This window comes from Nilaparvata lugens, chromosome 5 (genome assembly GCF_014356525.2).
Source record: "Nilaparvata lugens isolate BPH chromosome 5, ASM1435652v1, whole genome shotgun sequence".
NCBI lineage: Eukaryota > Metazoa > Arthropoda > Insecta > Hemiptera > Delphacidae > Nilaparvata > Nilaparvata lugens.
In genome coordinates this window covers 53,853,085-53,866,846 of record NC_052508.1, presented here as the reverse complement: position 1 = coordinate 53,866,846, position 13,762 = coordinate 53,853,085, and the positions used below count along the sequence as shown (strand labels likewise).

The 13,762-nt window shown below is 36.5% G+C and overlaps 1 protein-coding gene across 1 annotated transcript; it reads left to right on the top strand.

The window, feature by feature from the left end:
• Window positions 1-1,999: 1,999 nt before the first annotated feature.
• Window positions 2,000-12,622, top strand: LOC111047467 (chitobiosyldiphosphodolichol beta-mannosyltransferase). The gene is made up of 6 exons (XM_022333226.2): window positions 2,000-2,350; window positions 3,978-4,323; window positions 6,152-6,305; window positions 7,723-7,831; window positions 10,741-11,020; window positions 11,794-12,622. The coding sequence occupies exons 1-6, from the start codon at window positions 2,155-2,157 to the stop codon at window positions 12,005-12,007; spliced, it is 1,299 nt and encodes a 432-aa protein (XP_022188918.2). The 5' UTR covers window positions 2,000-2,154; the 3' UTR covers window positions 12,008-12,622.
• Window positions 12,623-13,762: the final 1,140 nt, after the last annotated feature.

Here is a 13,762-nt window from a genome sequence, read left to right as displayed (position 1 = left end):
GTTTTAGAAAACCAATTTTCTGACTCCAGCTGTTTAATGTCTAGGACTTAGCTAAATCCCGAGCTCGGAAACCGGCCCTAAAATAACTTTTCGATGATGTATTCAAGACAAGAAATTTCAATAGCTTCACAGGCAAAGACTCATCCAATCCTGAAAATGCAAAGACAGGAGCTATTTATAGCTCATTATTTCCATCATTCTACCAAGAACGCAATAATATTTTTTTAATATTGTGAATATAATAGCTTGCAATATAGGCCTAGTTATGTGAAAGCTTTCAACCACAATGTAGTTCATTTGTGGACCAAGACAATAAAATTTATAAAATCAAAGAAAATAATCCATTTTTAAAAACGTGTTGAAGCATAAATTCAAAATCATCTCATTCACCAAAATTTATGAGTGTTACGTTATCTGAAAGTAGACGAATAGGCCTTGTTAGTATTATAATGGAAAGATTCTTTCCATTCATCGATCCAACTAGAAAAAACACTTATCAGAGCAAATAAACTGAAAATAACTATTTAAAATTGGTGTAATGAATGGAATTATTTCCAGTGATTATATTTTGGGCAGGTATTAGATGATCAATTACCTTCTATTCATTCAGTAGAAATCTATGAGAGTTTGAATAATTCTTTGGAAGAGATTCCTCTAGATTACCTGGTATGTTTGAGATGTGTAGCAGAGAAATGTAGTTTAGAAGGAATATCAAGATTTTTAGCTGACATTGATGTTTGCATGCTTCTTGAAATTATTGTTGATTCATTTCTACAAAGTTGAAAACTTCAATATTAGGTCAACACGTTTTATTTCAATACTATTGAAAAATAGAGTCAATCAATCAATATCTTCATTCAAAATGTACATGAATGGGCCCTTCATTATTAAATTTATTATTCCCAAGAAAATAATAAAATAAATACAATTACTTTACGAAATTTATCTCAAGCTTTTTGCCAAACCAAAAATGTTCAATTATAGATTGCTTAAATTGTGTAAAAAGTGGTACCGTATTTAGTAAATGTATAGTAGATAGCATATATATGATCTATAAATAGCATTATCTATGATCTGTGTAATATATTATGAGATCTATTTTATGATCTTAATGTCAATCATTGTATGTGTATAATAACCGTAATGTGAATCAATTTTACTTTTAAGTTTAGCTGTATTAAAAATTAAAATTTGAAATTTGAAGTTTACTGTGAATATTAAAACTGTGAAAGATTTTTGAAGTGAGTTTATTTAATATCCTTATACTCAAACACCAGAGAAACAGAAAAATAGAAGAGATATAATATTCATTGAGCTGCCTCACTTTGTCACTACATAGGAGAGGGTGGGTGGTGGTACTCAGTTTGTCAAGTTACAATCTGATATCTTGAAATGAATGGTAATATGCTGGTATTATAATATTTTCATGATTCTAAAATTGAGTATTATAAGATACTGTACACAAGAAGAATTGGTCACAAATGTCAATAAGTGCTGTTCAGTGTGTATTTTATAATGGAAAAGCAATTCAACGCTGGGATATGACAGGTATGAGGTGGGTTTTTTAGTGCAGTCATAGAAAGGAATACCACACTTTCAGTCATAGAGAGATGCCAAAATCTGAATGGAGCCTTTGCTATGCTTTTTACCATCTCTAAAAAAATACTGCACCCACTTAACTGTTTGAAAGCAACTTGTCAGACGTCAAATCTGAAAACTTGACAAACTGAGATTGCCTTCTCAGGCTGATTCTTCATAATTTGAGATCTTAATATAGTAGATGTGATCTATATCACCATGAAGAATCGCATAGGAAGGACCTAATCCTAATTCTTCCGTGAGATAGAATTTAGAATCAAGACATTTGAAATAATTAAAGTTAACAAAGAAACTCACCTGGAGCGCTAAATGACGCATGCGCATCACAATTCAATACTCTCGAGAGAGTTGTCAAATATCGATATAACAATTTCATATCAAATTTCAATGATCGATATATCGTGATCGACATATCAATCAAAGTCAAACATGTGATGACGCATGAATCATGAACTGTTGATGTAAACAAAATTGGTTTGCTGATTATTTTTTTTGTAAATTCTTTGTCATTTTAGTTTTTCAACTTTAGATGTAAAATAAAAATTTGGTTTAAAAATGGTTGTAGTATCTGTGGTTCTACTTGGCGACATAGGGAGAAGTCCGAGAATGCAATATCATGTTGTGTCGCTAACTTCAGAAGGTTATAATGTTGATTTCATTGGATTTGATGATTCAAAACCAATAAAGAAAATTCTAGATAATGACAGAGTAAAAATAAGACCTATGTATCAGTGTCCTTCTTTTCAAAAGCGTAAGTACATTCAACAATTTCTTCTATTTTTCTATTTCTATTATTGAGTTCTTTTGGGCAATTACCGCCACTGTTGAAAGTGTTTGCACAAACTAATTGTGCATTTTGTAAATCATTTGAATACTTGAATTTGTTCCCATGAACTGGGGTCTCCAGAAAGGCAGTGTCAAAAAACTTCTGTCACATACATTTAGAAAAACTGTAGATATTACAGGCAGCATGTATAAATCACCTTTTCTTTGTAAAAGGTTTTTTCTTTATTTACTGTATTCAGTGAACACAGTACATACTGGCCGTACACAATGAGGATTCCAAGACACTTGAAGAGAGGCCGACAATAATCCCTGATGTCTAAGAAGGACACTATCCTCAGAACTTTTTTCTTAGGAGCAGAACATCATGGACGGCTGGTGAATCACCCCCTAGCAGTAACCCTTAGTTAATGTGGCTCTGGAAAGGTGAATACTATGCCACAATGAGGCTGCTGTGGTCAACCAGGTGTCTCAGTTTTCTAAGGTTTTCTAATATTCTTGTAAGTTTCCTGCACACCAGTTGAACAAGATGGTTTCAGCTTCCTGTCCATCTAGAAACCTAGTTGCTTCATTGCTTCCAGTTGACTCTTCAATGAGCAGACTCATAGGTTTTATCTTCATTGGGCTTTAATTTGTTAGCTAGAAAACATCCTCAATAAGACTGGCAGACCTTCTCCTCACCTATTCGATGGTGGTGCCTGTGGATAACAAGGTGATTTAATCCGCAAGAAGTAATAACCCCTGTCTGAAAGCTTATAAAAAACAAAATGCCTGAGTTGATTGATTGATTGAAAAAATCTTTATTCATAAACATGTACAGGTACATTAGGAACAGCGTCAAAACACAAACAACATAAACATAAAATGTAGTAGAAGAGTAAGTCACATCACAATTACAAACGCAAAGTGCTATCTGCAAACTCTTGCAGGGAGTACAGACACAATGATATTAAAAACTCCTTGAGTTTTATACTTAATTTTTTAATGTTCTCTATTGCCTGTAATTCTAAAGGCAGCATTGTGAAGTATTTTCTTCCCATGTAGTGCGTCTTTTTCTTAAAGAATTCTAACCTATGTCTTTCCGTTATCCTCCCAAATCTAGTATTGTACCCATGAGTCTCATTCCGTAGCTCTTCTACATGGTAATTCCTAACATACATGATTACATCAAATAAATATTGTCCGTAAACTGTAAGAATGCCAAGCTGCGAAAAAACTAGTTTTACAGAGTCCATTCTTTTTAGATTCATCATTATTCTGAGTGCTTTTTTCTGTTGAATGAGAATTCTATCAAGATTGCTTTTGGTCGTGGCTCCGTAGATGCATAAACCATAGGCCAAATGGGAGTGTACCAATGAATGATAAAGCGTTTTCATGGTTGGAAGACTTCATTTATTTGACATTTGTCTTAAAGCATACAGTTCGCGGCGCAAACGTCTGTACGCACCTTAATATAGTGTATTCTTGGATTTGCGAAAGACTTGGCGTTGCGGAACACTTGATGAAATGAGTACCATATCTTATGATTTGATCTTCAGATCTAGCCTGATAAAATAAGTACCGTATCTAATGAGTTATTTGTGATTTTTCCCCAGATCTTCCCCGTCTGATCGGCTACATTTTCAAAGCGGTGTGGCAAGCAATGATACTGCTCATGAGTCTAGTTTTTAAGCGTCGCTCGGACGTGGTTCTAGTTCAATCGCCACCCGCCGTCCCGACGCTGGTCGTCTGCTGGCTGTACTGTCGGCTGGCCTGCGCCAAACTGGTCATAGACTGGCACAACTATGCGCACACCAATATGGCGTTCACGCTGGGTAGTGATGAGCATGCGCTGGTTAAAGTCACCGAGTGGGTGGAGGCTACGTTTGGTCGCCGTGCTGACCACAGTCTCTGTGTCACCAAAGCAATGAAGGAGGACTTGCGTACCAAGTGGGGAGTACAGTAAGTGAAGCTGCAATCAATCTCATGATTCAAGACATATAAGGGTAATTTTTATTCAACCTCCAAATTACCATAAATAAAAGACTAATTTATGTGAAATAATAATTTTTTCACTTAAAGTTACTTATAGGTATGATATATATATATATATATATACTTACATCATTCTTCAACACAATTGCCGTGAAAATCAAGGCATTCGTCATACCAGTGAACCAGTGAATAATTTTTATTATCATACCAGTTAATAATTATTACTTTTAAACGGCTAAATTACGACATAGCAGTCAAGTATTTATAAATAAAAGTTATTAGCTTATACTCACATTAGTGGAGCGCTTTCGGACACTAGGCCCTTCATCAACACTGGTTGACAAGGATGATTAAGGATGTTGTGGGGGTCTCTTTTGGTATAAACATACCCCCACAACATCCTTAATGAGCAAACTAACTTCAAATCACACAGCCTCTTCAACATCCTACTCCAATAACCTGCAAATTCAAATATTCCCGCCGTCCCCGCCGCCAACCATTCAAAAATTCCCGCCACTCCCACAACCCACGCTGCTTACTAACCATATGTATTCCACAACGGAAGTGTCAGTTAGTGTTGATGAAGGTCCTAGAGTCCGAAAGCGCTCCATTAATGTGAGTATAAGCTAATAGCTTTTATTTATAAATACCTGACTGATATGTCGTAATTTAGTTGTTTAAAAGTGATTATTAACAAGCAGTTCGTAATGGAAACAAACATTGAAGTGAATAATTATTATAAAATTTGTTAAATGCGCAGTAGTGACGAATTGGATCTTATATTTTCAATAATGTGCGTTTAGAAATGGAGTAGCATGGAACTGGAGTAATGACAATGAGCAAGAAAGTTGTGAGACTGGAGTATTCTCCGCTGGAATCATATGATTTGAGTCGAGATAGTGTGAGTTGAGCTCAAGTTCTCCTCATTAGTTTGGAAGTTCGGCCCTCAAAGTCATGTATCGAGTTTGGGGAAAGAGAGTTTAAGCTACTAGTGACCAAGGCAAGTTTGTGTGGTGGGTGATCAAAATTATTCAATTTGATTTGCTGGAGAAATCGTTTAGTTGCACCAGCACTGTGAGGCCGAGTTGTCATGGATCACGTCGATTCCGGAAGTCATTTCAACTTACGTCATTAATTGTTTTACACCATTCAAGCACAAAATCATCACTTATAATGTTTCCTGCGTAAATTTGAATTATTTTTTTGTAAATTTATGCCTTTTAATTGTAAAAACAAGTAACGCTATGCAACTTGCACTTGGTGGTAGGCCCAAGTGAGGCGGCTGTTTCTCGATCTATTTCTCGACAGAAATTGAAGATCTGACATCGATTACAGGGCGTTTGGTGGGGGGACAATAAGCTGTTCACCTCTGTAAAAATCTCCCCCCCCCCACCACTTTCTGTGTCTAAGATATATGATCGGAGGTTGAAAAAATGACCCTCGTACAATGCATATTGTATAAGAATGCGTTATTTGAATTACATTATAATTATAATTTGTAAAACATTTAACAAAGAAGGAAAGAAGCTTAACAAAACAGACCCAATAACAGCCACAGTATTCTTAGAGTACCAGACTTGAAATTCAATACTTTCAGGGCTGGCTGTATTTATAAACGAACTTGGACAAACCCTTAGGGCTATATCACAGAATAATATTCTCACATATTATGTATTCTGAGGCTATATGCACCATCTACGATTACATGAAGTTATGTTCGCATCTATTATAATGTGATTTATTATATTCCTTGAGGTAGCCTGCTAATGACTTCACTTTCTCAATTATTTTACAGAGCATCAGTCCTGTATGATCGGCCATTTGAGTCGTTCCAAGCGACCCCGATTGATGTGAAGCATAACCTCTATATGAAACTAGGAAAACAATATAAGGCTTTCGCCGGTGAAACGACCAGCTCTGATAAGTCAGCCACTGCATTCACGAAGGAGGTAATTATCATAAATTAATGTACAACTTGGATTGGTCAAGAATTATTATATTTATCAGTTATTGTTATGATATTTATCTCTTCAATGTTTGTTTCCATTACGAACTGCTTGTTAATAATCACTTTTGAACAACTAGATCACGACATAGCAGTCAGGTATTTATATATAAAAACTATTAGCTTCACTCAGTGTTGATGAAGGGCCTAGTGTCCGAAAGCGCTCCACCAATGTGAGTAGAAGCTAATAGCTTCTCCCTGACTGCTATGTCGTAATTTAGTTGTTCAAAAGTGATTATATTTATCTGTCAATTCAAAGTAACTTGAGAGCTCGGCTCCTTGACAATTCTCGATAAAATAATTCTTAATAATCTTCAGCTTTCCAAGCTGCTAATTATTCATCGATAAAAATAATTCTCAGTAGATCCTCAGCTTATCAAGCTACAAATTATTAAAATGTTACTGTTGTTTGTGTTATATAGCAAACATAAATATATATGCAAATGAAACTTCTGCTTTCAGTTTTTATGCATACTCACATTAATTTTTCGGACTACTGAGAGTATTGAAACACAATAGATTATATCATCTACCCTTTATTTTATCACAACACAGTTACTTCCAACTCTTCAAGAGCCATTCATTAATAATAATAATTAATAAACATTCATACCTGTTGAATTCAAGTATCTTGGCTCTCCACGTTATAACGGCAGTATTTGATTAACATTGGTGTTGCTATCCTTGTCTATCATTCGATAAAACAGAGTGCTATCTTTTTCTACCCCCGAAAATCTGCTTTTTAACAATGTCGAAAATCGGTTTTTAACAATGTAGAAAAATAATTTATTCAAATCCAATTATACAAAAATCAGTTTTCAATAATCGAAAAATGAAATTTCTCTTGACGAATGAAATATAATTGATTATTTAAAACAAGAATGAACAGTTAACATCACATCAGATGTACCGGTATCAGCTATCCTCTATAAAAGGCAGAGAATTGGCAACGCTGCTCTCCTATCTTTTTCCACTGCCATTATAACGTGGACCTCACTATACCAGTTCTAATCGGGCTCATGCTTATTCAGCCCATTTTATTTACAAACTGATTTGTGAGTCAACGTACTTTATCAGATTAATTTAGTGAATGTCGTGGCTAATCGATAGCAATTTGTAGTTTAAACTTGTATTGAATTGGAAAAATATTTCTTCATAATCATGTACAGGTTCAAGTTAGGTTCATCAATCAGGTATATGTTTCAAGTTGCATTTGGACTGTCGTATAGATTAGAATGGAATAGTTTTGGGCTTAAGCCTGTGGTACTTTACTGGAAGTTGTGTTATGTTTAATGCTTGAATAAATAAATGTATTTGTTTTCAAATGTTTGTTAATATTGATTTGATTTTTAAACTTGTAGGATGCAGATGGCAATATTACTCTACGTGATGACCGACCTGCAATTCTTATATCGAGCACCAGTTGGACAGAAGATGAAGATTTTGGAATCCTATTGTCAGCTCTACTAGGTAGATCCAAGAATACTGTTATCTAAAACTTGGTCTAAATACTAACAGCATCCTAGTACTCTGAGGTCGGGTTGCACAAAAGCCCGTTAAATTTTAAACGTGATTAAATCACACGAGAAACAATCCGAGAAAACTTCGTTCGAAGAAGAGAAAGCGTTTTCTGATTGTTCTCGTAACAGTAATTTATTCATCTTAGCCTATCTCCAAGATGGTTTAGTCACAAGGAAACGCATGAAATTGCAGCGACCTCAGTGGGGACCGATATTTTTGTTTGAATGAATCAACCATAGATTTTAGTCGTGAGGTCATGTCAGTGGCCCTGAAATTGATCAGGTGCGACCTGAAAACTCCCATAAATGACACCAGACCTGAGCCAGCTATAGTAAACCAGCTTGCCTGAAACCAGCATAGACCTGCAAGGCTGTACAACCGCTGAAGCCATATAGGCATAATAACTTCAAGAAAGGGCGCCATAACATTCACTAATTTATTGACTTGGACTCTATTATGCGTGTTGTTGTTCTAATATATTGACGTGATCTCGCTCAGCGAGGGTTTGCCAAAAATGTCTATAGATAATGATAGTATCGAGTGACCTATAGTAAACGCAAATTAGAGAGGCGGGTGGTGGTAAAAAAATAGAAATCTGGTATGGCGCACTCACACAACTTTCCTTGCGGTTATGAAAATTTATCACCTGACGCTAATGTTCCCGCGCATCTCAAGTCTACTATGCAAAGATCTAAGCCAGCTGGTGACAGGAATATAACGCTGGGTACACACGAGGTCTGCTATCTCTTCATAGTGAATGATTTAATAGAATCAACAGTTGCCAACAGTTTGCAATTGAAATAATAACATTTTCTCGAATTTCGAGCTTATTTTAAATTTTAGGTGAAAATGTTACTGAACAATTTCATGATTAATTGTAGAGATTTTCATGCTCAATCTTTTCCATTGTTTAAATTGTATCTGAAGCCTGATAATTGGAAATCTAAAATCAAACTTTACCTAGATGGGGCGGAGCTCCTGAAATTTCTACAGATATGGGACTTGTGGCAGTTGATAAAGCTTAACAATGACTATTTTAGGTATAAATTTGATCAAAATCGTTGGAGCCATCTTCGAGAAAATCGCAAAAAACCCTGTTTCTGACAACATTTTCGTCATTTTAGCCGCCATCTTGAACTGCATTTGATCGAAATTGTTCGTGTCGGATCCTTATAGGGGAAGGACCTTAAGTTCCAAATTTCAAGTCATTCCGTTAATTGGGAGATGAGATATCGTGTACACAGACGCACATACACTCATACACACACACACACACACACACACACACACACACACACACACACACACACACACACACACACACACACACACACACACACACACACACACACACACCACACACACACACACACACACCACACACACACACACACACACCACACACACACACACACCACACACACACACACCACACACACACACACATACAGACCAATACCCAAAAACCACTTTTTTGGACTCAGGGGACCTCGAAACGTATAGAAATTTACAAATTGGGGTACCTTAATTTTTTCCGGAAAGCAATAACTTCCTTACCTATGGTAATAGGGCAAGAAAGTAAAAAACGATTAGCATCAATTTAAGCCTTCACTGAACCGTTGTAATTGGACAAGTGACGAGTATTTGTTTGCTTTTCTCTAAAACATAAATAAAACCTGATTTCAATATCGTCATATGATTGACACATTTCCAATATTTAGAATAACACAATGTAATTTAAAGATTGAAATTTACGAATTTCACTCAGCGATGGTGCCACCATCACCCCCCTCACCAATTTGCGTTTATTATATAGTGAGGTCCACGTTATAATGGCAGCGGATAAAGATAGAAGAATAGCGATGCCGATTGTCTGCATTAATTATATTTCTACATTGTCAAAAACATAATTGGCATCGTTGAGGACCTAGAAAAGGATAGTACCACCGGCTTTGTCGAATGATAGACAAGGATAGCAAAACCAAAGTTGATCAAATACTGTCATTATAAAGTGGACCTCACTATAGGTCACTCGATACTATCATTATCTATAGAAATCTTTGACAAACCCTCGCAAAGCGAGATTACGTCAAAATATTAGAACAACATGCGTAATAGAGTCCAAGTCAATAAGTTGGTAAATGATATGGTCAATAAGTTATTATGCCTATATGGTTTCAGTGGTTGTACAGCCTTGCAGGTCTATGCTGGTTTCAGGCAGCTGAAAAATCTCTTCAACATCATGAAAAGGGTTTAAGGAGAGCCACGTATTTAGAGTTTTTTTAATTCCCAGGTTCTGATGTTTCTAAATTTGAGGGGTAATTTATTAAATAAACGTCTCCTTTTGATTAGATGACTGGACCCCAGCCTTTACAGACGAACATTCGGCTAGTTTTAAATCTAGTTTATAATCTGTATGGGCAACCGAGTATTGTTACTGAAATCAGAAGAGCACGTATTCGTTGGTTGGCCAATGTGGAACGTATGCCGGAAACCCGTACAGCACGTATGTCTCTGTATCAGCAACCAGGGGGACAAAGAAAGCGAGGCCGACCACGCAAGAGATGGTTTGATGACGTGCAGGCAGACTTTCAATCCTTGGGCGTGAGAAGGTAGATACAGCGAGAACAGGACAGAGAGACATGGAAAAGGCTTGTGGAGGAGGCCAAGGCTCTTCAAGGGCCTTAGAGTCAATTAGTAGTAGTATTCGGCTAGTTTTGTTTTCTATCTCAACTTGAGCGGCTGTGCTGGTCATTGTTAGCTATATAAGATTTATAAATTTTCTTGCTATTCCATTTGCATGTAATATTTGTATGAATCTGCTCTCCTATTAAGCACTGACGCAGCATAATTTGCAGATTACGACGAATCGGATGACGACAGTCTGCCGCGACTGGTGTGCGTGATCACCGGCAAGGGGCCGATGAAGGAGCAGTACGCGGCCAAGATGGCGGCGGTGCAGTGGCGGCGCACAAGTGTGGTGCTGCCCTGGCTGGAGGCTGAAGACTACCCGCTGGTGCTGGGCAGCGCCGACCTCGGTGTCAGTCTGCATTTGTCCACCAGTGGCCTTGACCTGCCCATGAAGGTCGTCGATATGTTCGGATGCGGACTGCCCGTTGCCGCTTACAAGTTTTCGGCGTCAGTATTTTCGTTCAATAATCAATCTATTCTTCATTTTTCTGTGTCATCCTAGAGAAAAGATAGCATAAGAAGATATCCCATGGTATAGGTCGTTTTTGCTCCAAATATCAAACCGATGTTTTTTTAACTTAAGCCAATACTTTCTATTATAACTGTTTTAGCCGGGTAAGAGTGAAAGAACGGCACAGTATGAGAGACTACCAACGTCACATAGCTTTACGAAAAAACAAACTACTAGGACGATCGGTTTGTGTTAACAGTGAAATTGTGAACATAAACACCCTTTACCATTCTATCTTTTCTCTATGATACAATCCAATATAATATACAGTAAGATGAAAACGACTTGTCATATGAAATACGACTTATTTATAAAAAAATTGAGATTGCAATTCCACATTCATGATCTCTCACTAGCTCGTTGTCATTTGTACGCATTGTGTGATTGTGTGGATGCGGTATTAAAGTTTTCTCGTCGTGTGCTAACTAGAGATGGCATTGGCAATCAATAAAAAGTCTGATTTTTCGCTTATATAACTTGGTAAAGGTAAAAATCAAATATTATAAAATGATCAGGAGAGAAAAACTGGCTAAGCCCACTAATTATTGAAAATATTGTTTCTCTCTCCAAGCTAGACGATAAGTAACATGTTTAAAGTTAACGGATAATTTTCTTTATTGTTATAGATTGATGTTCTTGTTTAAATATTCTCGTGTAATATTTATAGCTGTTGTATAATGTTTCATTGAAATTTTGTTTTAAATTTCAGGTTGCCTGAATTGGTTGAAGAGGGTAAAACAGGAATGGTGTTCGAAACATCCAACCAGCTGGCTGATAAAATCAAGGACTGGTTCAGAGACTTCCCTGAAGCGCAAGCAAGAGCTAACAAGTACCGCAAAAACATTGAAACTAATTTTCAAAATTTACGGTGGCATGAGAATTGGGTGCTCAATGCCAGCAAAGTTTTCCAAATTCAAGACTGAACATTATTAAAAAAAATAATAAATTGTAATATTAGACCAAGTGACAACAATTTTCCCGGTGTTTAGAAACTTCAGTGTGCCTGCGATGTTCTTGCTAATGATGATTTTACTATCTTTATTTCCCTGTCACACTGTTCAGATTTTATTATATTGTATTTATTTTCTGTTACATGACTACCCTTGTCTACTTATTTGTTCTATATTTTACTCACAATCGGAGCCCAATTACAATTGTATCCCGCTTGCATGAACACATCTATTAAATTTAACCGTGATTAAATTTTGCTTACATGACATGAGAACCAATAAAAGGAGCTGATGACATCTTTAATCAATCGTTTAGTTTATGTACATGCAACCAGGCCTGTATCTCTTCTTCATCTAATTTTAGATTTAGATGAATCATGTTATTTTGTCCAAAATTCTAGTTGGAGTATACATTTATAAATTCTCTTACTTAGAATGCCTTTTGTGTCAAAATTATTGTACATTTACTGTACTATATTCTTCGAGAAATTGTTGATTGATAAAATATTTCTGTTGTTTACATTCTTTACTAGAAGAGCGATTGATGAGAGAATTAAAATACACCATTAATGAAATTTGTCGAATAAATTTTAATATCATTATTTATTGTCATTTTCCATGATTCATAAATAGGTACTTTATTAAAATACTCCATTATGAAATAGATCCATACAATTTATAAAAGGGCATACCGTACCGGCACGTTTTTCGAGTGAATAAAAATACATGTTAACAGGTACTACTTATTGGGACTTCTTTGATTTTTCATGAAACTATGAGCTTCAAACTAATCATGTAGGTATTGTGTAATTTATAAGGGGTAGCCCAGTCTGCTATTGAAGAGTGGGGCTTCCGGAGTCGCTATCCTCATCCTCGGTTACCTAGGGTGACCGACCTGTCCTAGAACATCCAATCTATGTTAGATTCAGGCTTGAAGTGATTCCGAAGTGTATCGGAAGAGGGCAGCAGGGCGGAGACAGCTAACACCGGCCTAATATCCATCCTGACCACGTCACATCCCAACGGGCAGTTTCAAAAAAGGGGAAATTTTCCTATCTCTCCAAGAGACCGCGAGGTAGTCTCCCCGACGACTGGAAGCCTGTATCACCACGAGGAGGCCAACTTACCACAAAAGGGCACTCACCTCATTATTCCAACCATGTTTGGACAAGATATTAATATATCATGATATTGTAGTTCTTTTAGAATAGTATATTTCCAATTATTGTATTGTATGTGTGACATTTGCTGTACATTGTGACGGAGGTAATGCTTCTGAAGACCTCAGAAGCGGTTACATTAAAACTTATTCTATTCTATTCCACCGGCAAGAGCCAGGCGGGTTGTTGGCAGGCACCCCACCAAGAGCCGTGGCCCGTAGTACGGCCCGCCCAAGACGCTGAATGAGTTTGGCAGGGCGACCTAGGGAGCTCTAGTAGAAAGCATATAGAGGATAGTGTGCGGGCCTGAGTCTACTCGCAGAGTTTAATAATTATTGTACTTTACTGAATGTATTAGAATGATTTACAAAATCAATACGGTAGCAGTTTTTAAAATAATTGTACGTTCCCTTGATAAGGATTTACACTGTTTTTTTTTTTCAACAGAACAATATGAATGTAGAAGGGGTAATTTAGTATTATTTTAAAATAATAAATACTGTCATAGAGAAACAATAGCGTAACTTACGCTATTGTTTCTCTATGATACTGTTCTACTGCAATCTAT